Genomic DNA, 26793 nt, shown 5'->3' on the forward strand with positions numbered 1-26793 from the left:
CCGAGAATAATGACACTCAACGATCTCTTTGGTTACCTCTCCCTCCCGCCAGTTGCGTCGCATGACCGAAATTTTCGATGCGTATGCCGCTAAATCCGTCTCGTCTTCCCTTTCTTCCGCTCCCCCCACTCCTTCCCGCCGATGACGCATTCTCTAGCCATCGATCCGAACGTAATCAGGAACGTAAGAACTAGATTCATTTTAACCCTCATTTAACTGTTTGCTAAAAAATTTTTTTAACAAGTATAGATAGAGCAAAACTATTCATTTCAAAATACTTATATTATAATTTAATCTGATTCCATTAATAATAAATCGTTTTTTTTTTAGATAAATTTCATTTAAAAAGGTTTTACTATTTAAATGTTAAAGAATCTTGAAAAACAAATTCAAAAAGATTTTACTAATTAGATCTTTTTAAGAACTTTAATATTCAACAACTTTAAAAAGTAATACATAACAAATGTTAAAACAATAATTCAAAATAGAAATTAAATCTATTTAAAAAAAGTTGAATGCGTATTGGTCTTTAATTGGTCTTGATATTCATCGTGTGCTACGTTCACAACTCACAACAAATGATTTAATGATAAAGTTTAGCCAAAACAAAAGATGAATTCGAGCCAAATAAAATTCCCAGGATGACGTTGTTGCTGTTTACATTCATGAATGAAACTCATTCAGCGAATGCTCAATGAAAACGCTCGCATTCCCATTCACGCAAGAAATCGATCGAAGAATCTAAGTCGGACTTCGAATAAAAATATCATTTTACATCTAATCGCGAAATATCATCAGTACGAGGACATCACGCTCGTCATAAATCGCGTTTCGGCGCGATCAGCCACGCGATTACTTTCGCAGGGCGCCGGGGGGCACGTCGGACGGTCCTAAGCGACGGCACGCGATTGGTCGACGGTAGTCGCACGTCCCGAGATGCTTCGCGCGTAAATCGCGAGCCGGGAGGATCTCCGGGCTGCGCACGACGCCGCCACTTCCTTCTCCATTCGGCAGTCGAACGATACGGCGGCGTATCGGGCAATTGGCGATCGCTCGTGTGTATCGTGCTCGTAGTTGACCGTGGTGTGCCGTGAGTCGCACCGTAATACGCGGACAAACGTCGTCAGATAAAGCGAGCGCGATGGCCGATCAGGAGAACAAGGATTTCAGCGACGACATCGCGGAGCAGAACTTCGCGGAGCAGAATGGCGAGTCCGAGAACAACGGCGAGAACAACGTCGCGGAGAACAATCAGGAGTCTCAGGAAGACAGGTAAACTCCCTCTTCCCCTCTCGGTCTTGCTTGTTCGCCCCGTGTGCCGCAGCTCGTCGATTGTCCCGGTTGCGCGATCGCTTCGTACATACTTCAGACGCGTTGTGGCCCCGGCGATCGCGCGAATCGGCGATAACTTCGCGACGGACGCGGCGACGAGTCGAGCGCGCGCGCGCGCGCGCAAGCACGCGTCTCACAAAATGGCGTAGGCGCGCGGTCCGCCGCGGAACGTAATCCGTTCGCATCGACGTGACGACGAACGCCTACGTTTCGACGACACGGCCTCGTCGCTTCTACGTGGCGCGCCGCGCACGCGAACACCCATCTTTCGACGATTACCCGGTCGCGATTAGGATCTATTAACGAAAAAGGCCGGCGGTAACAATGGCGGTTGTAAGACCGAGTGGAGACGCCGGCCGCGGGCCCGGAAAGGGCGCGCCCGAGGCATCGTGAGAGAGAAGATACTGAAGATAGAAACGGGTTGGAAACTATGCAATAACGAACCGATGAACGTCGCGAATGATACGTAGCGTTTATGAAAGACCGGATTTCTCGCGCGCTTCACTGCCTGGGCGCGCTAACCACTTCCGTTACGAGCACGTGGAAACCTTTGTCCCTTGCGGGCGCGCAAGAATGAGTTACTTGCGGCGTAGCGTTGATCAAACGAATCGAGAGACGCAACAGCGTCCTCGAGCCAAGTATTTTTTTTGCAAAATAATATATATTAAAAGAAACAGTGCGCTAAAAAAGTATCCCGCCTTGCATTGCGATGGGCTTTACGCCAAAGTGTTGGTGGACCGTAAGGTTCTCTCGTCTGCCATTGTCTCGCGCTGCTCTTTTTCCTTCCCTCCTCTCCCCTTTTTTCAGCGTAACGGGATCTCGAGCTGGATGAATTTGAGCAGACACACTGTTTTTTCGATCCGGTCGCCATTAACGAGAGAATACAGGATAGCTATTAGTTGTGTAAATATTTTGCAATTATGCGCTCGCCCCCTCCCCTACCCCCAGTTTTTCTTTCTCTCGTCGCAGCGTTCCATTTATTAGATAGAGATTTTTACACCTATTTTCCTCTCTCATCAATTTTTTTGTAAATTTTTATTTTGTCCTTTGTATCCCTACAGCCTTGGATTTTTGCGAATTTTTGCACAAATTCTTTTTTGCAAAGAAGGGTAAGCATAAGTAGAGTAATTTAAATTTCAAAGTTGTGTGGAATTTTTCAGGATATAAAAGTTCAGGAAGCGCGGACGTAATCTTCAAATTCTACGTTCATACGTAAATTGAAAAAAAAAATTGAATAAAATATAAGGAAAATATAAATATAATTAGTCTATTGTCTGGCTATGTGTATAAGCATTCTGCATTTTTGCAGTTAGTATATCGTTAGTATCGTTGCTGAATATGAATTTGGAGATGTATCTCGTCCTATTCATATGCTAAAAATATGCTCAAGGGACACGAGTTTCACGTATGAAGTAACGGAAGTTTAAGGAACCAAACGCCGGCGTTCCTGTGTCTAACATATAATAATAATCGAAGGTTGGAATGAGATATTGCATGCTATATTACGCAAGAATAATTATTTAAGACAGTAATGTGTGAACGACGAACATAAAAGCGTCCATAAGCTTGTAAACTTTTTATATGTGCTGTTGTTGCGAGGTATACATACATTTTATCTGTTTTGAAATTTTTCGTAATTTTGTGTATTAAACTCCTTGTTTTCTATCCCTATCTAGTTAATTATATAATTATAGTTCTGTAATCGATAAAGAGAAAATTGTGGATTCTGCAGTCGATCAGTTTTTGCGAACGCAACGTCACAAGCAAGTAATAAATAATCCGTAATAATATTTTTATAGAGCCTAAAAGTTTCGAGTACATTTTTTGGCCAGCGCCGAGTCTTCTATCCTCGTACGTTCGTTGCAGCTGAATTCTGGTAAAACAATGTCAATTGACTCACGATTGACGAAATATACGTACACTTACTATGGGATCGACGTGTATCGAGAATCTTATGCAGTGATTTCCGAGTCCGAATTATTGCGAGAAGTCTTCGTCAAGTTCAAGTCCGTCACGTTCCGTCATGACACGAGCACTGGAACTCGAATTAATTTCGTCAGATCAATAAGTCTCGCACAGACACACTTGCCTCTCTGCTGGGTCACGCGGTAGAGTAATTTCCGATCCAAATGCTGTTTGGGCGTGACCAAAGCACAAAATCATAGGGACAATGCGAAAACCTCGAGTAGGTCGGAAACGCCATTAACCCCAGTTTATGTGGCTTGATCTACAGGTGATCAACAACGGTTTTCACATGGCGGACGGCTCGCAGGTGGAAAACGTGACCCGACCAGCAACTGATTACCGGCGAGTGACTGGTGCCAACGGTATTTATCACCAGCCATAAATAAAAAATAAAGAGTCGAATATAAATAAGTAAATCAATTATCGTGTTGACACTGCCAAAAACCAAGTCAGAGCCTGATCAAAAAACCGAGCTTGCAGCTCGTTGTTAGAGTGCAGAAAAAGAATGAAACGTATATATCTCAGAAGTTGAAACAATTCTTGCATTACATCGCAATTTGTCAATGAGCGTTGTAAAAGAGAGAGACAGAGAAAAATGCAAAAGAGACAAGCATATATATATATATATATATATATATGTATATAAAAACTACGTACAGATAAATATAAATATAAATAAATATCCCATATTACATGAACATAAATATGTCGTTCGAAAGTATCAAGAGTCGTCTGTCATTAAATCGTAATGAATAAAAACAATCTTTTTAGCTTTTTGATATAGAGAGTTGCAGTTTATCCTAGCATATGCCATATTCTTTGGGCCATTCTGCAGAGATCAGAGTACCACTTGGAAAAATTAAATTCTTGTTTCCCTTAGGAGCAGCTGTGATATGTCAACTGGAGTTGTAACTATTGTTCACGCAAACGTCGATGAATAGTACCTTGTTCTCTGGTTGCATTGATTTTTACATAATATATATATATTTTTCCAAGTTTTCTTTTCAATCTTTTTTTTTTTTTTACAATTGAACATTCGAATTAAGGTCTCTATGGTGAAAAGCAGTTCTTCTCATGGTTGTTTCTCATAATTTTACACAACGTACAGATGCATATATCGTAAGCTATCTTTATCAACTCTCGTTTATTCTAGGAATGGTATTCTATAACTCTTGTAATTGCTTTGCATTGTAATTATGTTTATCGTTGTAAGAAGACTTTTCTAAATTTCGACGATTTGGGCGATTTAATTAGCCGTAGATTAAACTTGTGCGTTTGTTTATCGTAGATATATATAATTATTCATAGTTTTACATATGTGCGATATTTAATTGAATATAAAATTTCCTGCCTATATAAATCTTTTCGATAGTCGATCCAGTGCCCTTTTGCGAATGACACTACAGGTCTTACGTTTTTTGCACATCGTCTGCATTCAATTTTTTCATACCTTAACACTGATTCCAGTCTTTCCAGGGGTTAAGTCGACACTCCCTTTCTTTTCTTTTCTTTTTTTTTCAATAATAAATGGAATTGTTTTTTTTCCAAAAGTCAAAGTCAAACTCTCTATATTAATTAACACGTTCGAGAAATTCATCTAGTGATATAAATTCGTTCCGTTGCTTTGCAGGTCGGCCGGGGCTAACCAGGATTCTCTGAACGATAGGTATTTTTCAAACTTCATTATATTTTTCTTATTATCATTACTTTTTTTAGCATGTCGGTGTTAAGAGAGTGAAAGAAAAATTGCTCGCGACGATACGAGAGAGACGATGAAGTACTTAACCCTCAAGTTGCACATGCGAGTAGGGATCGATTTATGATTATTCCGTAACTTGTAAGAGTCACTTGCGAAAGAGGCCCAAATACATTGCCATCACGCTATCTTCTACCGTTTTTATTGCAGATAACTTTTTTGCGCGCAGTTGCAGAGATTTGACAATTTGCCAACATCGCAAGCCCAAATAACGATTCTATTTAGATGTTAAACCGTAAATTTCTTGCTGTAAACATTCGGTTTCGCAATACTGATTAAAGAGTTGAGATGAATATGACCTTCGTTCGCTTCTATTGGTTTTAATTTTCTATTTTCCTCTTTTTTCGCAGGAAATTATTCGTCGGTGGTTTAAGCTGGGAAACGACAGATAGTGAGTAATATATATATTTTTTTAATTATGTGATAGATTTTCTTCGCAGTCTCACTCAAATAATAGAATGTAACAAAGTAAAACATGAAATAAAAGAAATTAGCGATGATGTTATTTCTTAGGACACCTTTGGATGACAATTGTCATGTGAAAAGAACTTTTTACTGAGCTAGATTAACTATTTATATAATTGTCTTTAAAATGACTTAAATTATAACTTTTAAAAAATTCTTACAAAGATCATCTTGTGCATTTTTAGAGGAATTGCGAGAACATTTCAGCGCATATGGTGATATTGAAAGCATCAATGTCAAGACAGATCCAAATACAGGACGTTCGAGAGGATTCGCCTTTATCGTCTTTGCTAAGGCCGAATCTCTCGACAAGGTAATTCAATTTTGTATTTTATTGTATTGTATTTTATTTGATACAAAAAGATAGTACGATTTCTTACATTGTAATTAATTTTAATAATGTTGCTGTTTATCTTTTACACATATGGAATGATGATATTATTGTCCAGTTCTGCTACTGAAAGCATGTGATGCAAAATTTTTTTTCTGATACATTTTTATAACAAATTTTTTATATAAATTATCATTACGTCAAATGAATTAAAAGGGAAAATAATCTTCTAGATTATGGCTGCTGGTGATCATGTTATTAACAACAAAAAGGTTGATCCTAAAAAAGCGAAAGCCAGACATGGGAAAATATTTGTCGGCGGGCTTTCGACGGAACTTTCTGATGACGATATCAAGAATTTCTTTTCACAATTCGGAACCGTAAGTATTTTATCATTTCTGCACACTTTAACTCAAATACCCTCGAACAAGTATTCTTATTAATATGTGAAACATCTAAAAACCTTTCAGATTGTCGAAATGGAGATGCCGTTCGATAAAACCAAAAATCAGAGGAAAGGATTCTGCTTCATTACTTTTGAATCTGAACAAGTGGTTAATGAGCTATTGAAGACTTCGAAACAAACAATAAATGGTAAAGAGGTGAGTAAACAAACGTTTATAAAACTGAATGCCATTACGGAGCTTTTATAAAATATTACTTGCTTGTAAAGTCTACCTTTTAATATTCCAAGTTATTAGCTCTAAAATATATATATATACGATTTATTTTTGTTTAAGACGATAAAAAAAGCTAGTTAACAAAAGATAAACAAGATTTAAATTTTTAATTTAGTAGGTATCATTAATAGCGACGGTGGTATTTTAAATATTAAACAGGTGGACGTGAAGAAAGCAACGCCCAAACCCGACGGAATGATCGGTATGCGCGGTGGACCCGGCGGCCGCGGCGGTCGTGGCGGAAGGGGCGGTCGAGGTCGTGGATTCGGCCAAGGCGGATGGGGACAGGGTGGCTATGGCGGCGGTTACGGTGGCGGCTACGGCCAAGGAGGATACGGCGGTGGCTACGATGGATACGGATACGATTATTACGGTGGTGGTGGGTACGGAGGTTACGGCGGCGGCTACGACTACAGTGGATACGGTAATTTTATTGTCTATTACTAAAAATCGATGACAGAATCGGTTTATGGTGCCGATTACTGTTAGAATTGTTTCCGCTTTTTTTCTCGTGTGTCTTATTTCTTTTCGACAAAAGAAGCGATGATCTAACAATAAATAATAATCCAACGGCAGATTATCCGTTGTTACCGTCCCAGTGTATTCGGCAGACGATTGTGAAAAATCTTACAGACACCTGAGGAAAATATGTGCATATTATGACTGATTTAATTCCTCCGTCGCGCATCCAAATTGCTTAACTTTTCTTTATTTATCTTTTTTGTAATTAATTAACATCTTTTTTGTGTATACTAACTTTTTGGTTTAATTGAGTAACCTGAAGCGCAAGTTTATATTGTCCGCTTCGTTAATATATTTTACTCGGTAGTTACAAGAAATGGAATGATCAGAAATTTTATGTATGTATTACACTAGGTGTTAAATTATAGTGTGTGATATTAAGCATAAATGAGAATGCAAGCGCTGGTTTATGGGCAGATCAGATAACAATTCTGATCTGTCCTTATTAATGTGTTTGAAAATATTTAACTTGATGAATAAATCTTACAATTTTATAGATTTCAAAAAATGACACTGATAACTGTTTGATTAACTTAATCATTGATATGGAGACCATATATAAACCAGTGACTTAAACTCATGGAAATATCTTTCGAATTATGTTCTTTCTCAGCACATTACATGATCCATAACAAATCCGATTATCGGAACTGAAAGGCCACGCGGAACGAACATAATGCGAATTATTTTCTATTTTAGATTTACTTTCCAAGCATTGGTTGTTTATTGCACTATGACCAATTAATCCACTCTAATCATTTGTTAAGTTATTCTTTAAGTTATTCTTTAAAATCCTACTAATTTAATTTTTATATATCTACATATAAACTTTGTAAATATGCATTTAAAGTTAACATAAAATATGAGTTACAGTAAATGTGTGTGTGTAGGAAAATGTTGTGCTTATGTTGCGTTTTACGATATCTCGATTTTTAAACATTCTTAAATTATTTGAAGTATCGATCAAAATAAAAGAAAATTGCATGTATTATCACACATGTTATGACCAATCGATATAAATACTGTTCTTAAACAAAATTTTCCATTTATAAAATTTAATTATTTTATACAAACATGATTTTTGAAATAACGGATTTAATAACTTATTAATATTTAATATTTTCTAAATATCTAATATTTAACCTTCCGGAGGCGGACGCCGGATCACTCGTGATCCATGCCTTGACTCTGTTTTGTTTAAAATGTACGGCTCAAGGAGTCTTGAGGTTTAAATAACAAAAAAACAAATGAGTAACCCGCCTCTGGAGGGTTAATTGAGTTATGCGAATTGATATCTTTTTTTATTTCTTTTTTATCTCTCTTGATATATTTCTTTGTACTTAATGTAAGTTCCATGAATTGACTTCAGAAAAATCACGCACAATTACTGTAACAGTATTGTAACATATAAGTACACTATAACATGTAAATATTAACCCATTAAGTACCACCGTGGATCAATTTTATTTTTTTTAATAATTAATATTTAATAAAAGAATTAATCATTAATTATTAGTTATCTTTTTGATCATTAATAAAAACTAAAAATTGGCAGTTAATGGGTTAAAGCAACGCTGTACAGGACACTACTGTATGAGGTTGTATCCTTCGATCCTGCTTTTGATCCCGCCACGTTCTCCTTATGCATGAGTTTCTTTCACATTTCTTTCATATTTCAACGATCATTTCACCCGCGATGAAACCGCGAAGGCTAGATACATGCTCTGGTAGTAAGAATGGCAATGACTATTTTGTATCTCGTATGATTTCCGAGATTATTTTGTCAAGGTATTTTTTTCTATCGAATTATGTTGGATAAAAGATACAAGTGTGAAATAATTGATCTTTTTATATGCCTTTTTGTTTTATCTAACCATGGAATTCCAAAACTTTATAACCTGTTATACATAGGTTAAAAAATAATTTCATCCTTATTTTAATTTCTTTAATTTTTTTAGAAAGATTACACTATTTTTGTTGATATGCTATATAAATTTTAATTTTAACTATGCGTATATAATGGACAAGCCATTTCCAGCATGATAGATTTTTTTTTATAGTAAATTTTAACTACGCGCATGCCATTTTAAATTCATACAAATTGGTCAAAATAACGTGTTACGATGTTAAAACAACTTATGATGTACTTATGATCAGAAATCGAACGAGGAAATTTTTTAGAAGATACAACTTTCGTTCATATAGAATACTAAAACAGTGCGTTACAGTACAATCAAATTATTTTCAGAATATGTTTCATGGTCATGCTCTTTTGAAGAAATAATTATTGGACAATATAATTATTGTATAAAATAATTTTCATTGAATATATACGTTTTTTTTTTCGAGCGCCACGTGCATTAGATTTTTCCTTTTAATATAAAAGGATATAAACAATCGGTATGCATCGATAACTGATCCCATTGTCTCTTTATACCGTGTGTTCCATGAAAGCAGATGGATACGGCTATGGCAGTGGTAATTACGACGGTGGCTACAGTGGCGGGCGCGGTGGCGCACGCGGTAAAGGTACGCATTATAGCGTCCTTTCTTTTATATTTTATATTTATATATCCCCCATCCGTATCGTTATAAATTTTAAATGGCATATATTCCGATTGAATTATCGCCCACACGCATCTTCTCTTACATTAGCTACATTCATCTGACCGTTACTTCCTTGCGTCACTCGAAACCGAGAGTCTCATTCTCCTCATCTCTGTCTTCATTCCTCTGTCCCTTACTCAAGCATCTAGTTTTGTTTCTGTCTTTTATACTATTTGTTTCGCAAGTGGATAATGTGTATGTAGCGTGTATGTGTGTGGAAAGATGAATGAATACAAGGGAGAAGTTAACATCCACGGGAACTAGTAATTTATATCGGTTGCATGTGTCAAGAAAGAATTATATTTAACATTTGGGAAGCCAATTGTAACATACTGTATAATTATGTATCACGATACTGTAAATTATTACCTGCGATCATCCATTTTTTCTATTTATCTTCCAACTGACTCATAATGTTCGTAATGTCAGTTAACATCATTTAAGAATGTAATTAATATTATCACTCTTAAGGCCCCCGCACAATGAAAAATATAAGGAACAAGGAACAGATATTAGCGATTAAAAATAAAATATCAAGAATAAAGCTGGTGTAGCATTAATACACGGCTTCCGATAGGTTAAAAATCTATTGTCTGTGTTATTCCCTGTTTCCGTTGCCTATATTTTTCATCGTGCATCCAATTTTATTCTTGATTCTTTAGTCCTAATCGCTAATAATATCTGTTCCTTGTTCCTTATATTTTTCATTGTGCAGAGGCCTTTACAAAGTACACACTTAAAATTGGATATTCCTAAAAACTTCTTTTATATGCAAGACGCAGCGATTTTACATATATTTTTTTTTTTCATAAATAGAACTGTTTAACAATCATATCCAATGGAATGTTATCCTATATTTAGCCATTCATAGCTCTAGAAATATGGAAGATGGGGAAGGTATAAATTTACACGGCCTGCAGCTTACTACCTTAGCCTGTAGCCTCTACGTAGATATACTCTATAGCTTTCTCTCTTTTATATCTATCTATCTCTGTTACTTTCTAAATAATATTCGCGCAACTCGACGTTTTCATTTGTAGTTTATGTACAGTTTCTATACATGATACGTCTAGTCGCCTAGTCTCGTGTAAAGATAAACGAGTGATGTATGCAGCTGAGCGGAACGATTAAACTAACAACGCGCCATGTGGGTATGTTCCAGGAGGTTCAGGCTACGGTGGCAAGCAAAGGGGTGGTCGTCAGAGCCAGAGGCACCAACCCTATTAATAAAGGAACTCTCCTTATTTATGACCGCGATGCAAATCGCATTGTAACTGCCGGTGAGTCACTATCCAATCTCCTAATGCTCTTGGTTCCATCTCTGCACTAAATCACCCAAGAATTTTAGTGTGTGAAAATAATGTTTTGTATTAAATATATAGTGTACAGATTTTTATAAATCATGTATTCTTGGCAAAAAAATCTAAAATCTTGATTTTAAACACAATAAAATAGTTGCACAAAAGGTGAAATATGCATTTCAATTTTCTATTTCTGATTTTTAAAAGTCTATATTCAATTAGGAGTAAATTTTTTTTAAGTTTTTGAAGAGAACTAAAGCTATCGTATTTTCCTTGTGATCCTTGATTCACAATTTGTAATTGCTTACATAATCTCGAATTAACATCCCTACGTTTTGCATATGTATCAGAATATTTCAAACGTTTCTTTACTAACTTTTATGTCAATTATCATTTCCACTTTTATTTGTATTTCAAATCCACGTTTTATTTCTTATGCTTCCATCCATGTTTAATTCACTGTACTTTATTAACCTCAGTAAAAATTAATTTTGTATTATATAAGGCATACGTATGCAATATGAATAGTTGAAAGATTAAAGCATTTCTTTCCTTTTCAGGTAACGCAAGCCGCGGTTTCCGTTTACAATCACAATATTACAACTCGTCCAATCATTCCATTCAATATACATCAACATCGGCATTCAGAGACACGGGACTCGAGTAGCATGAAAATTTACAGGAATCGTTCCATAATATTTTGTTGATTTTGTTTTTGTATATACATATACGCGCTTGCTTTTTTTCAACTCTTACAAAATATTTGCGTGTACGTGCGTACACGCATCGTGTATCGTGAATACTTATAATAGTAGATTATTTTAATTTTTTTTTCTACAAGATGAGACACACGGCGGGAAAAGAAAACCAGCATATATAGGTAAGCAGGCGATGTATTTTTACATGGCGTGCAACAAAAATTAAAAAACGAATAAATTGAGCTGTTTATAACGACCGTGTGAAATAATATAAAAGGATTACTTCTTCCTTATTAGTAAGATATAATAATAGGATTAAACAAATTCGTTTTGTGTACATAATATATCTCGTATATATACATATGTAGTTTTGCTCTGACCTATTACGGTAACTTAATACTTTTTTCTTTTTTATTAAACACGACATGTACACAAGATTTATGTTTGAATCGTAGAGATCATCATTTATACACTAGATTTGAATAAAAGACTGACACACGCATAAAATGGATTTATCAGACTTATTAATAGAATTGATGCTCTACCTATTCCGTCGTAACACACGCGTATGTAAGCTTAGCTTGCAGTCTCACGGTGTCACATTTAGCCTGTGCCACGACAGGATTCTCGCTCGATCATAAAGAACAGCGCATGTACATTATATTTATATAACAAGTTCATTCTAACACGACGAGAAGATTGTCACAATAAAAATTTTAAAGTACAACAGATGATATTGTATCGAGAATACAAATTGGGATTGTGTATTTTTGTCCGAGTACATACTGTTCTGATCTTATGTTAGTCATTTATTTAAAATAAATTATGTTTATATATAGGTATGTATGTATATATATATATATACACACATGTATATAAACATATACCAATTGGTATTTTTTAGTGCTACCATTATAATCAAATCTGTTCCAATTCCCGCAATTTCCCCTTTATTTACGAGATATTTGAAACATTCTTATGAAAATTTTTAGTTTGAAAGGAAGTTTGCTGTACATTTTCTTTAAAAATATTGCGGTTAAAGTTAAAAATATTAAACATGAGTGAGTGCAATTTAAATGTAGCAAGAAAAGATTTTTCTAGTCTTATTTGCAATTATATCTATTTCGCATTCTATTCAACTAGACATCTAGTGGAGACACTCTTGAATAATAATGTAACATGGATGACTCGAAATTGAATCAATTGATAATATGTATATTGATACGAAACTATTTTTAATTATTGATAATGAATGAATCTATTTTGCCTTCAATGGATACGGATAATTTCTGTTTATCACGAATTTTAACCAATTATTTTTACTTTGTTTTCCGAATAAGATTTTTCAAGAGAGAAAGAGAGATTCGAGTTTTAAATTGCACTGAAATTAAGCCTACCAATAAATAGTTTAAATTTTCGATGTCGCAATGTATGTACGTTCGATCCACGAAAGCGGAGGCTGGTAAGTGATTGAAACACGAGAAGACGCCATTGAGATCCACTATCTTGTGGATTAACGACCTGGAACTACACGCTCTTTAATTAGTAGCATTACTAATCTCATCCAGCTGAGATTAGTTTATTCCCCACTTAACGTTTTCACGCGTTGACGACAATTGCATCTTAACTAAATTTATTTAACTGATTGAACTGTTAGATTAAACGAATTAATTTTGCAACTTTCTTGAATAACATCAGAACTTTCATTATTTTATCCTTCTGTGAGAAATGTAAATACGAATTTTACAAATGCATGGATTCAAAATTTAAATAATAATATTTCTCAGTTTTAATTATAAATCGTTGCGTCGCATCTTTGCATTTTTATTCAAACGCAAAGCATTAAGAAAAAAAAATTATAGGAAGTAGCATCATAAATTTTACGTAGCTAAAATTCTATTTTGGCAAAAGTGAGACAAAGTTCTCCGAGTCCAACGAGAAAATAAAGTTTCGTCAATTGAGTTCGAAACACGAAAAACGCATTAAGCTTATGGTTAGCAATATATTCTTGCATTCTTATCTGATGTTTCTCGTCAATTCAAATTCCAAATTAGGAGAAACAAATGAAGAAATAAATCTCGGAGATAAAGCTTAAATCCTGTACTATCTCTTTTCATCTCAACTTCTCGTAGCGTAAAGTCTCTTATTATAAAGTAGAAAATATCATTACTTTTCCATTATCATAAATAGTATTTACTACTTTTATTTATCCAACGTATGTTGTATTATTATGTAAATTTAATATATTCTAAATTTTCCGAATCTTATATTAGTCTTGGAGATTTTGACGATTACCCTCGTCAAGATCAGCGCAAGAGATAAAATGCGAAATGAATAAATCACTTGATATCCTAATTAAGTAGCAGGATGACGTCTAAAGATGTTTAATTAACGTTAGACATTATTAATAGACATTCATTAAGACATTATTAATAGTCATTTGACGTCACTGTAGATACTACCTGGGATTGCAAATATATATATATATATATATATATATATATATATATATATAATAGTATAATTGCAGGAATACGTATTATATCTCAAAAATAGAAAGTACATATATATTTCATTTAAAGTGCGCTGATCTTCCCGATTCAAATAATAATTAATGCAAAAGCACGAGTAATTTGCCTAGACACGTAAACGCTAAGTAATGCAATCTGTTGATCCGAAATGGGTTTTCGATACGTACGTTATCGCGTTACCTATCGACGTCGAATTTAATTTTAATCCACATTGATTTCTACCGGCCGGATTCTCTTGGGTTTTCACGCCATGCTCGGGCAAGATTTGCCCGGTCCGACAGGTCAATAGTAACTGCCGGCCACCGTTCGGTGACGCGATAGCCGAGTCTTTGCAAACAATCTATGGCTGCGGTACGACTTGCCTCGCACTTTGTGGCGAGACCACCCTATCGAATATCGAATGTCACGCGCAGAGTCCGTCACGCAGGGGTGAGAACGCAATTAATCTTTGGTGATAAAGTAACGCGGATTAACCCCTTCAATCTCATTACCGCTTTAGTTTATTACAAATTGATACGCATGAAATTTTTATAATTAATTTTTTAATATTTTAATGTAAAAAGACAGTCCTCGATTACTTGAAAACTAAAAAAAAGTACATAAATTTATCCGTTAAAAAAAATAGTCGTAATTCTTGTAATTTTGTATTAAAATCAATGCATAGGTTTTTAAAACTGCTCACTCGACTTGTTCAAATTTTTAAGTTTTAAAGAGTTAATCGCGATGTAGATCTTTGACGTAAAATAATAACAAATTTTTAAGAAAGTACAAGTTATTGTATTGTCGTTTTGACTATTGGTCAAATTTGTGTCTTTTTCAGATTAATGTATTTACCTATAAATAAAAGTGTAGATATATACTTCGCTGTAGCGAGGAAAATCTCTGTTTTGGAGATGTATATATGAATCACGAATTTCGTTTCCTCTTTCGAATTTGAATCAAATCGATAAAATTTTATTTGAATCGTTGAAATATAATTTTTTATTAACAATATAATTATTATTAGATTGAATTTTAAAATCTAGATAATAAGGTGAAACTTCCGAAAACGTCCGTGCTCAGATTTAGGTAAAACTTTGTGAATAGGTTCCTTTTAGATAAAAAAGACATACACCAAAAGGATTTTTTGCGACTCCAAAGTTTAGCAACTTTTTTAACATTTTTAACTTGATGCCTCCGCGCATACATTTTCCACGCGAAACAAACCAAAACAGCTCTCAAGTAATGTAAACAACCATAAAGTCATACCCGTCAAAGTCATAACATAAACATCATTGGCGAAACTTCAGAAAATTAGAAACGTTGTAAACTACGATGCATAGTTTTCGAGCTATCAATTTATATAATCTATCACATATAGTAGATATAATAATATACACAGAATTAGCAGTGAGAGAGAGAGAGAGAGAGAAAGAAAGAAAAACAGTACACACGTAAGCGAGGGAAGGGCTACCGCACCTCCCCCGAAAGCAGGGGGGAGGTGGGGGTGAACCTCGGTTTGCGTGAAAAGTGTATGCGTGAACTTTTCATGCGTGGAAAGTTAATATGAATTTTTAAATAATACTTCAATTGTATATATAAACAGTACACACGTAAGCGGGGGAGGGGCTACCGCACCTCCCCCGAAAGCAGGGGGGGTGGGGGTAAACCTCGGTTCGCGTAAAAAGTGTATGCGTGAACTTTTCGTGCGTGGAAAGTTAATATGAATTTTTAAATAATACTTCAATTGTGTGTGTATAAACAGTACACATGGCACGTAAGCGGGGGAGGGGCTACCGCACCGCCCCCGAAAGCAGGGGGGGTGAGGGTGAACCTCGGTTCGCGTGGAAAATGTATGCGCGGAGGCAACAAGTTAAAAATGTTAAAAAAGTTGCTAAACTTTGGAGTCGCAAAAAATCCTTTTGGTATATGTCTTTTTTATCTAAAAGGAACCTATTCACAAAGTTTCAACTAAATCGGAGCACGGACGTTTTCGGAAGAACAGCCGATAATAAGATAATATTTTAATAAAAAAAATAATCTTGATTATATGTATAATATAAATTCTTTTAAAACAAAAAAACATAATATTTAAATAATTAATATAAAACTAATAAAATATATTTTATTTAATGTCGTAATGACTGAAACAATTAGACGAAAAATCACAAATAAATTATTAAAATACTCTAATGTAATATCCAATAACATTATCCAATTATTTATTATCCAATTACATATACATAGAAATATTAAAATAAAATAATATAGTTTATTTTATTATCAATACTTATAGCTTTACTACTTTTTTACGCATATTCAAACTTTTACTTATAATTTGATAGAGTCACAAGGCATGTCAAAAATTAAAAATAAACTTTTTAATTGCTACTTAGCTGCTCAACGGTTGTAATACTGAATGCACCTATTGACATGAGTAACATGGCCGTACTTTTGCTTATTAACTGGAAATATAATTTTATAAAATTGAAATATTATATAGATGATTCGTATTCGAAAATTTAATAAATAAACAGTTAAAATAAACAGGGTAGAGACATGCGAACTTTATTCAAATACGAATTGAATCGAATCGGGTGAGATGTTTATTATACTGTTTATTATACTCATATATACATACATGTATATTGTGTATGTGGGTATATATACTATATGTATATATAATATATATATATATATATATATATATATATACACGTGTCTCTTACATATTACAAGCCAACTATCTCGTTCGCAAAATCATCCTTCTTCCTTCTTTTTCTCCCATCCCTCCTGTCGTCGTTTTCCCTCGAGTGGACGTTCCAATATGTCTTTCTTGCAACACGATATGATTAGGATTGCGCAATTTTACTCCGTTTTTCCCGCGAGTTAGCTACAGCACTTACTTTTTCCGGCTCCGGTCACGTCGCCGTACCATATTTCAGACAGCTTCCTGTGACCAATGGTCACGCGAGATTTCCACGTTGCCCCAAATAACGACGGGCGATCTCTCTCTCCCTCTCTACCCTCTGCTGAAATCGTGTTCTCCATCCCGGTTCTCCATCCAACGTATCGGTTTCGGGCCGCAACTGGTTCTCGGCCATTTGCGTCGCTATTGTTGAAATCTGTCTCGCCGCTCGTTTGCTTTTTGCGACGGAATCCCGCGCGATAATTTATACGGACTGTATACTTAGCGTTTGCTTTTATTCCGGAATATCGTGTGTATTATCGTAACAAACGACCGGGTGTACGTGTCACTTTAGGTGTTCTCTCCCCCAATCTCCGTGGCATCAGCTTTTCGGCGTACGGCATAATTAGGTATAACCGGCGAGCGGAGCATGCAAACACGATACGAAACATGAATAATCATAACGCAAATCTTCCCTCTCTCCCCCTCTTGGTCTGTTTGATTGCGTCATCACAGATAACACGAGATGCGATAGAGTTACCGCGTGATAAATTGCGCACATAAATGAATTCTAGCTTAATTAATTATAAACGCGATCGCGGATTATTTGGAGCAACATGCTCGATCGGTCGGGCATCCCCATTGTACTATTCGACACGTGAGACACATTATTAAATATTTTCATAATTAACAGCTACGTGCATGTAACTGGGAGCGCTATGCGCAACAACTGATAACTATGCGCGTTACGAGGAGCACGGCAAGAATTTGAAATCAGATCCTAAATCTATCTCGAACGGGATACGAGAGGATACGGGATGACTCCGAATTTAGGTGAACTCGGGACAAAGATGCGGGAACGATTGTTCAGCATTTATTTTTAATTATTCATACTCGCTGTCATTTAAATAGCATCATGCTAGGAGAAGGTTGACTAGTATACGCATTTAAACATTTAAAGCCGTTTACAACAACGTGGTCTAATCGTACGGATTGTACAGTTTGTACTCGTTATTTACGTAAAGTCGTAAGTTAAATTAACCTGCGCGTCAAGATACGTATATGCATCGTCTCCCTGTGGAAAATATAAAACTCTTCGCTGTATAGATTTAATTAATTTAATTACTGTACACATATAACATACACACAATCGTAATATACAAAGATCGAGCTTTCATCGCCAAGACTATCACGCTTAAAAAGTTAAAAATATTCTCTCTTTATACTTCATTTGGAGAATCCGTTCGCAATTAAGGAGAAAAGAGGTATATTATAATCCTGCGAAAAATTATTTCAGAAAAATGTTACTTATCTAAAATCTCGTTTTAAAGTGTACGTAATTTATGAATCAAATTGCTACGAATCATGATTGTCATCAGTGGAGACGTCAAATTTTTAGAGGCCTATATTATAATAATATAATAATAATAATAAATAATAAGATTATAAATTACTCAATGCATTTTAGGAAAATAGAGTTATATTACAATAAATTGCGATAAATTGGTTTTCGAATTTTTTTCAAGTTTTAAATTAAATTTTTCGCAACTAAATAAAGAGTTACGTTAATAATGTGTAATTAAGTAATACTAATTATAAATTGAACTTTTGCTTTGAACCTCCTCAATTATATTAAAAAATATTTTTAATCTTGTGAGTAATTACGATTCTTGGCAGATGAAAGTTGATGCTAAAGAGCTAAAGTATAGCTTTACATACATTTCATCGTGGTTCGTCATCGATAGACTGGTCATTATTATCGTTATTAATATAATTATAATACATCAAATACAGCAAGTATCTTAATAATCCTAAAGCATGAAGTTGCCATTTAATACCGTTGTTCTTCGTTGATTCCGACAATTAAATTATCTCTGCGTCGTTTCAGTCTGATGATTCGTTAGAAAGAGAATTTTCGCTACATATAAGTATATAACGAAAGGAGGATGATGGTATAATAAAAATTTTAAATTACGGTATTGCAATTGACCCTTTGAAAAATATCGAAAAAATTTTAATGCCCAAAAGTTGTACTTTTATACGTAATATTATTATTTCAAAGCTCTCTTACCGGGACCTATCTTAATAATGAATTTGTGATTCTCATCCTTTTGTCCAAACACATTGACGCAATAGCGAAAACTATTACATCCCGCGCAAATGTGTGTAATCCTATAATTTTATATAATTTTACACCATACAATAGTATATACTATAAATGTCGTAGACTAGTTGCGCATTTGATATCTTTCGTTAATATATATATATTTTTCTGCATATTCCAAAACTTTTACATTATTCTTATGGCACTTAGCGTTATCTTCACTGATAAACACAGAATCATTAATCGCGTGATGTCACGTTCGTCAAACCTAAAGTGTCTAACAATAAGTAATATTCATTTACTTATTTACATATCTTCTATACATTGATTAGCGACTTGGTTTCCCCAGTTTTTTTAAACGAAGTGACTTACTTATCGAAAGCCCGCCTCTGCGTTTGCCGCCAGACGAGCCTCTTGCTTACAGTTGTACATTAAAAAGTCTTTTAATACACTAGCCTGTAATTATTATGTTATTGTTTTATCAATAGAATATATTACTCTATTAATAATAATAGATAATAATAGATATATTCTTAATAATAATAAAAAGATAGGATCATAGCCTGATATTTAAGGAGGTTCGGGTGCTTCATCGGGGGGAGTAGTGGAACGCGAGGGTCCAATGCGTGCTGCTGCTTCTGTTAAGCGTTAACCTTGACCTATTAAGTTACATGTGCATATTTTTCTTTCCTTATCATTTGCATTTTTTCTTAATTGCATTATTTCATTCTGAAGGTGAGCAGTATGTCATTTCCCATAAGAATCTATGCTAAAAAGTACAATTTTTGAAGTCGATTTTTTTCAAAACGTGACTATGAAAAATTTACATAATTCTATTTTGCATTCCAGAACAATATATTAAAATTTTATGAAGCTGCATGGCTGCATTTTTTTCTAGCACCTGAACCTCCTTAACATTTTAATTAGATCGAGAAGCGTGAGAGCACGAAAAAATAGAAAATGCAATATTCTCCTGAGTAACAAACCGAGATTACTCATCTAAAGTTTTGCTCCCAGCATCGACCTGCCGGTATAAGCTAATTAATCTAGCTACAATTATAATGAGATTACATTCCAGTACGTAGTTCGGAGTTTCAAATGATATGCTACTTATTTTCTCTAATAATAAGTTTTACGTTATCGCCGTGGCCTTAGGATTAATTGTTTGTGACATCGAAAAGATTACATACATATACGAATATACAAATATGACATCTGAATATCTGATAGCTTCATTTATTACGTCCATACCGCAGAATATCGCTGTGAGAAATATTCGCCAACGCAAATATTTCGCAAATGTTTCCTAAAGATCGCTTTGTTTATCGAATTGTTTATCGTCTGCGCAATGTTTGCCGGTATCTAGATAAAATTATCTAGATAATCATCCCGATGAAGTGGAATCATATTTATCTTATCTAGATGAAAAAAATACAAAGTATATTCCTCTTCATCTTATTGTTAGATGAAAAATCATATTATCTTATCTAAAAATTATCTAAAATAGGATTTTTATTCTTTCAATTATTTCTTTACCACGGTTTAAATTAAATTGGATTCCAGAACGTTATATGTATGAAGTTGTGTGTAAAGACCTATTTTTTAAAGAAGTAGATTATTTATACTAAAATAATGTCATTATACTCGAAAATAAATCAACTTCTACCGTAGGATTGTTATGTTTTAAACGTTTTGTTTAAAACAAAAGTTAAACATGTTTTAAACATTAGGTATACTTAAACATACGACGTTTTTTTAAAACGTATTTTAAACAAACATAAAACATGTTTTTTAAGGAAGTGTTTAATACAAATTTTGGATGTAAAATTATTAATAATATTAAGTTGATCTTTTGACAAAACATTTATTTCTTATATATATAATATATTCTTGCACATTAGATCGTCTTAAGTCTGGTCTCAAAGGCAGTCTTAAGATTCCATCCAGATTAATGAAATGACCGTATAGCATCTCGAGATAGTATTTAAGACGATCTTAAATATAAGATCGGACTATGAATACCGGCTATAGTCAGGTTTTATATTTAAGATCAGGTAATCATATTTAAGACAATAAGAATAATATTTTTGAAGTAGAATTTGCTTGACACAAAAGTGGGGAGCACAGATTTCTATACTCGTACATAACACATAATGCATAACGCATAAGGACATGAACCAAACTGAATCCTATCCTCAGAATGGAAATTAAGTACTCCGACTGGTTCATTTCCTTATTTGTCATGCATTATGCATTATGCAGGGGGTCGATTATGTATGTTGAAACAAGGTGAAAATTGCAAAAGTGAAGAAGTTCACTAGAATATCTATGATTTTATTAGTCATATCAAAATCTAGTAAATCTGTTCACTTTTGTAATTTTCATCTTTTTTCACGATACATAATCGACCCCCAGAAGTCTGTTCTCCCCACTTAAAAATACTTTGAAATATCAAACAGACCAATCTGATTAGCCTATCTGGCGCTTCAAAGCATTTGTAGTGTCTAGTAGATTACATAAATTAGAGTTTGTTTGATGCTACAAATTCTTTGAAGCGTTAAATAATAATGAAAATCAAGTGTATATGTTTAAAAACATGTTTAAAACATGTTTTAAATATATTTTAAACATGTTTCTTTCGTATTTGTTTAAAACATGTTCAAAACTTAAAAAATACGTCTTTAACAAAAAATTGAAACACTTGCGGAGCGTTCGTCGAAGCGATTTCTCTTCGAAATTGGGACACTTTGCTCCGTGTGCCATGCGCATGATGCGATATTTACCGACAAACAGCCATTAGATTCTACATTTTCTTTGGTTAACATGAAAACAATGTTTAGCCAATACTGGATAAGAATCAAATACGCGGCTAAACGTGCACTGCCCAGTCTCAAGTTTTATTACACTGTATACGTATATGGCAACCGTGGGTGTCGGCGGTTGCCCACTCGCTTGACCCTTATCCGCCCACCTAGCGCGGCTTTAACCGTACGTTAAACACCCAATTGTCCGAATGTCCAATTACTCAACCTGTCCAATTATCTCGCCCACGAGAGTGAGGGACGAGTGAGAGCGATAACGCTGTCGTTACAAGGTGTACGACAAGGGGTGGATAAATATATTATGAGTCCGTTCGGCAACTTATACGTTACCTACCACCGGGATAGCCCCCAGCGGATAGCCTCAACCCGCTGTCAATTCACGATAGCTTCTATTACTTGCGTTCTATCGGCAATATTCTATCTTCTCGAAACAGCCGCTATCCGTTCGTATAGGTGGTCGAAAGATTGTGCCGGCGGCGGCAGCGTGTTTCGCCTCTGTAAATCCCGTAATCGCGGCCTCTCCCGACTTTATTCGTGTCATACTGTCGGGAGTCTCCTATCTGACGGAGACCTCCCTCGACGGCCTGGTCCGGGGATGAAGAAAGAATCAGGTCCATCTAGAAGCAAACGAAAAGACGGCGGATAAAGAGAAAGAGAGCGAGGAAGAAAGGGAGAGAGACAGAGAAAAAGAAGGAATGAGACACGTGGCGATGGAATTTCATTATCTGGCGGAGTTTGAGGAAAGGGTAAGTCGCACGAGACGTCCTGGCAGAGGATTACATTTGAACGAGAAAATCTGGCTGACTGAGAGCGCGGCGCAGTTATCCCAACACAAAGCGTGCTCGAAAAGCAAATGAGTCGCAGATTAACTCCTACCCTGAGGCAATCTCCTTTTTACTTTCCGTTCAACCTCTGACATCATGCGATAAAGAAAGATTTTTTAACGACTGAAGTAAAAAGCCGCAAAGATATATAAAATTTTATATATCAATTAAAAAACCGATTTTAATCCAATTAATTTATTTAACAAAATTAATTAATTTAATTTCTGAATTAATCCACTTTGCCGAGCTGTTTATTTCAATGTACATATTTTAAGATTTTATATTTTCCAAAATCAAGATTGAATCGTTTTATACTCATATAAAAATACATATACTACTTAATTATTGTGAGCAATTAAGCAGAACGTATCTTCATAAGTTTCAAGTCCCGTCGTTGTAACAAAATTACTTTCATAATAATGTAATAAATAGATTAGATTCTTCTTGTAATGAAACACGTGATAATATTTGTGATAAAATACGAGGCGATTACAAACTATCGCGGAACTTTCTCTCACCGATATGGATAAATGCTAGTTTATTCGAGCCATTTAAGCCGTAAGCCTTAAGAAATTGACCATCATCACAGTCGAAGACGAAGCTATGTGAGAAAAATAATCGACTGTGATTGGTCAATTTCTTAGGGCTTACTGCTTAAATCAACGGTTACGGTTTGCATAAACCAGCCTTAAACCTGAAAGAATCTGTGAAGTAGAATCTGCGCCGTCTTGAAATCCTTTCTATCCCCGTATTTTTTCTCGGGGAGATTATGAGATACTTACATTACGTGTCAAAAATCTTAAAAGAGTTGAATATCATCACAGAGCATTTGAAAAATACATTTGAAAACATGTACAACGCTATCCTAGTCATATATTAAGCAATTGCGACAATATAACATTTTATGATGTAATTCCGGAGTCCCCCGAACCATAAAAGATAAATGTAAATAAGCCATATTTATATTCATGAATCATAAATCCAATACACTCGCGGAAAGTATATTTTCACTTGGAAGATATAAAACACAATGTAATTATATTATAAACATCTAAAATTACATCAATTTTAGAATGACCAGAATCCTTGGTCGAAACGCGGTGACGAATTTGTCACGATAAAGATTATAATCGTTACCACGATTCTAATCATTGCCAGTATAGTCAATTAAAAATTCTTATAGCGTTTTTTCTTGGCTGCACTACCGCCCACTAGTGCAACACTAGTGCAACACTAGTGCAACAAATATTGCACTAGTGTTGCACTAGTGGGCGATAGTGCAGCCAAGAAAAAACGCTATTAATTGGATTAATTATTATTGACTGGCGAAGTAAATGTTACTTATTCGGTATAAAACACAATATTGAACAAACCAACATTTGCAAATATCTAACGAGAAAATATTTGTAATAATTAATCATTCCTGATAATTATAGCGAAAAGTCTGATATGCGAATAATTCATTGTGCTCTTGTTTAATATAATTATTATAAACCATAAAATTAATTTGTAGCAATTAATACCTTCAATAATTTCGATTCTCAAATAATTTCATTAATCAAATTTTGGAATAATTGAAATATTATTCTTACAGTAAGTAATTTGTAATTAATAACGGCATAACGAGAGAGAAAATACATCATCAAAAGTTGCATATTTTTTTCTTTTTGAATTGCAAATCTTTTTACAATTTTCTAATTTTTGAGATTACATATTTCAGTAATTTAAATCTTAAGAATTAAAGTTCAATTAAGACATGTCCACTCTTCGATTAAAAAAGAAATATTTTGTTACCTAAATTTAACTCATTAGATCCATTGCAAACTATTTATAATTTCAAAAAGTATAATATTAAAAAAATTACAAGTATTGTTTTATCTCGCTATTTTTGACAAGACATTCTACGCTTGAATCGTTATATCTCTCGATATTTATTATGCTATCAGAATATTGTTTCCGAATACACAAAAAACTGAGGTTTGATTTATTTAGATTTAAAGTGAAGTATTTTTTTCAATACATTCATAAAAGTTTCATACTCGCGGCAAACGTTCGAAAATAGATTACGGACACGTATACAGCACGACAATAATTAATCAATAGATTTTATCGTACAACGAGATCAAGACACGTCATTCAGATTACTTCTGCAGATTTGTTTTTGCTGCTATATAAAAAAAAAAGCAATTTGGTTGTCGCCATTAAATTGGGGAATTGTGGTTCGCAATTCACAAATATATATAGATATCTCTTCAATCATAGAACCGCGATGCAAAATCGAAGAAATCAAATAAAAAAATATTGGACTGATGCTTTTACGGTTTTTCCCGTGTTAATAAAATCGAGTGCTAAACAAATACACAAAGTGGATGATACTAGAGTGGGTAAGATTAATAAAGTTGGATGCTTGATCGTTTGTGCACTGAGAAGCGTAAATAAGTTCACAAATGTATTATCGGCTTTATGTTCATATTGTAATTAAAAGGATCTCTCCACATAAGTTATAAAATGAGGTAAGTTCAATTCTAAAGCTCTCACATGCAGTTATTTCAAGACAATTAAAGACGTAAGATATGACATAATTTAAAGACACAATAAGTTACAATACGCAAGCATTTCATATAGATAATTTGTTTAATGAATATATTTGTTTAAAACTGCTTAAGTCAAACACTAAGAATCGATGTTATTTTGTGTTTTCAAGTATCAATCTCGGATTTAAATTATTAATTATTCGATTTATCTTGAAAAAGATAGAAAACAGACTGAAAATTACGATTTTTTTTATCTTTGTGACTTAAAAAAAAGTTTTTTTGATATCTAGCCTTCTATCATTCAACTACAGCTCTAATCAATGTCGTATTCTATCAGATTTTCTTTGCGAATGTCATATTAGGTTTCTTTTCGGAGCAATATACGAATATACACATGTGGCTCTATCCCGGATTCCCCCAAACTCCCAAGACGCCACGTATCGCCGTGAAGCTGAAAGGGGCTTAATTCAACCCCTTCGATCTGCCGCGGAGTTGGATATGCGGAGTAATGCGTGTCTCTTGCGCGACAGATTAATGAAGCAGGCGCGCCACAATCATGCCGAATGTGAACGAGAATGCGAGAGATAAAACGGCGATGTTGGCCGACCGAATCAGTTTACCTCGATCGAATCGTGCTCCATTCGTCTTACCCTAGCCGGACATTCGTCGTACACATGCACATAGGCTTTCGAAGGGTCTCTTGCTGCCGGGGGCACGCCCGCCTACCGGGGATTTGCGAATCTCGCAAGCGTGTCACGGATGGTCTACGGCGTGCGGGTCGCTCGAGTTTCGGGACTTTGACTCTCCGAAGGAGTTTCGGATCCACCTGAATCATGCATGCAGAAACGGAGGACTTTGGCTGGCGAGAATCTTGGCTTTCTGTTAACGTTGAAAATTCTCAAGCTGCAAAATCGCGCGGCAAACAGCCTCGGAGTCGGCTCGCCGCGCGCGCCGACGGAAAGCGGGTAGAAGACGCATCTTTCTTTTTTATGACGTCGCGTTAATTTGAGTGGACGTTTTTTGGGACGAAAAATAGGATCTTTTCGCTTGAGTTTATAAAAGCCGACGTGAGATTGTCATTCAGCGGAAAATGTTTTCGGCAATAAAAAGTATAGTCCATAATTCTTCCCTCGTGATTCAACAATCGTAAAAACTACCGGTTTATGTGCGAGCGAAGCTTTTCTCTCGCGTGGACCGTGACAACTTTCGTTACTCTTACTGAAAGATTTTATTGCCCGAGTTATCATTTGTCAAGTGTTAGTAGTTCGCAGTTCGTTTTAATAGAAATGCAATCGTGTAGCTTCAAATTAACACGTTCTATCGGCCGCGTCGTAAATTGCATAAACTACTTCAAATCCGCACGAGTCATTCTGCGAGTTCTAATTTTTCGAAAATCTCCACGTTGCTGCTTTAATTAATCGTTACGTGCGTTTC

The 26793-nt window shown here is 34.9% G+C and overlaps 2 protein-coding genes and 2 non-coding genes across 16 annotated transcripts in view; 3 read left to right on the forward strand and 1 right to left on the reverse strand.

The window, feature by feature from the left end:
• The first annotated feature begins 984 nt into the window (after positions 1–984).
• On the forward strand, positions 985–12553 carry Sqd (RNA-binding protein squid). 10 transcript variants are annotated; one of them, XM_071712095.1, is made up of 10 exons: positions 985–1272; positions 4928–4963; positions 5404–5444; positions 5704–5831; positions 6083–6229; positions 6320–6451; positions 6689–6953; positions 9509–9580; positions 10821–10938; positions 11520–12553. In XM_071712095.1, the coding sequence occupies exons 1-9, from the start codon at positions 1142–1144 to the stop codon at positions 10883–10885; spliced, it is 1017 nt and encodes a 338-aa protein (XP_071568196.1). In that variant the 5' UTR covers positions 985–1141; the 3' UTR covers positions 10886–10938; positions 11520–12553. The 10 variants fall into 10 exon arrangements, with proteins under 10 accessions (XP_071568196.1, XP_071568199.1, XP_071568193.1 ...); XM_071712098.1 differs by having other exon boundaries at positions 6689–6908; XM_071712092.1 differs by lacking the exon at positions 10821–10938.
• Positions 5545–5617, forward strand: LOC139775818 (small nucleolar RNA SNORD58). The gene has a single exon (XR_011718943.1). It is a non-coding gene; the product is annotated as a small nucleolar RNA SNORD58 (small nucleolar RNA).
• On the forward strand, positions 5943–6013 carry LOC139775819 (small nucleolar RNA SNORD38). Its single transcript, XR_011718944.1, has one exon. It is a non-coding gene; the product is annotated as a small nucleolar RNA SNORD38 (small nucleolar RNA).
• A 5383-nt stretch (positions 12554–17936) lies between the features above and the next one.
• Positions 17937–26793, reverse strand: part of LOC139775817 (QRFP-like peptide receptor) — a 131742-nt gene continuing 122885 nt past the window's right edge. For 2 of the 4 annotated variants that reach the window (XM_071712109.1, XM_071712108.1), the window contains one exon: positions 17937–22618. In XM_071712109.1, coding sequence (XP_071568210.1) covers positions 22609–22618 — 10 coding nt within the window. In that variant the 3' untranslated portion in view covers positions 17937–22608. Of the gene's footprint in view, positions 26186–26793 lie in introns of all 4 variants that reach the window. The other 2 variants (XR_011718942.1, XM_071712107.1) reach the window with 2 other exon arrangements.

Source organism: Temnothorax nylanderi, unplaced genomic scaffold, assembly GCF_030848795.1.
Source record: "Temnothorax nylanderi isolate EJ_2023f unplaced genomic scaffold, tnyl_v1.0 TNYL_tig0105_pilon, whole genome shotgun sequence".
NCBI lineage: Eukaryota > Metazoa > Arthropoda > Insecta > Hymenoptera > Formicidae > Temnothorax > Temnothorax nylanderi.

Coding starts and splice junctions, on each gene's coding strand:
- Sqd (XM_071712092.1), top strand. CDS start 1,142: ATGGCCGATCAGGAGAACAAGGATTTCAGCGACGACATCGCGGAGCAG. Junction 5,445..5,703: donor AAGCTGGGAAACGACAGATA/GTGAGTAATATA, acceptor GTGCATTTTTAG/AGGAATTGCGAGAACATTTC. Junction 6,954..9,508: donor CTACGACTACAGTGGATACG/GTAATTTTATTG, acceptor CCATGAAAGCAG/ATGGATACGGCTATGGCAGT.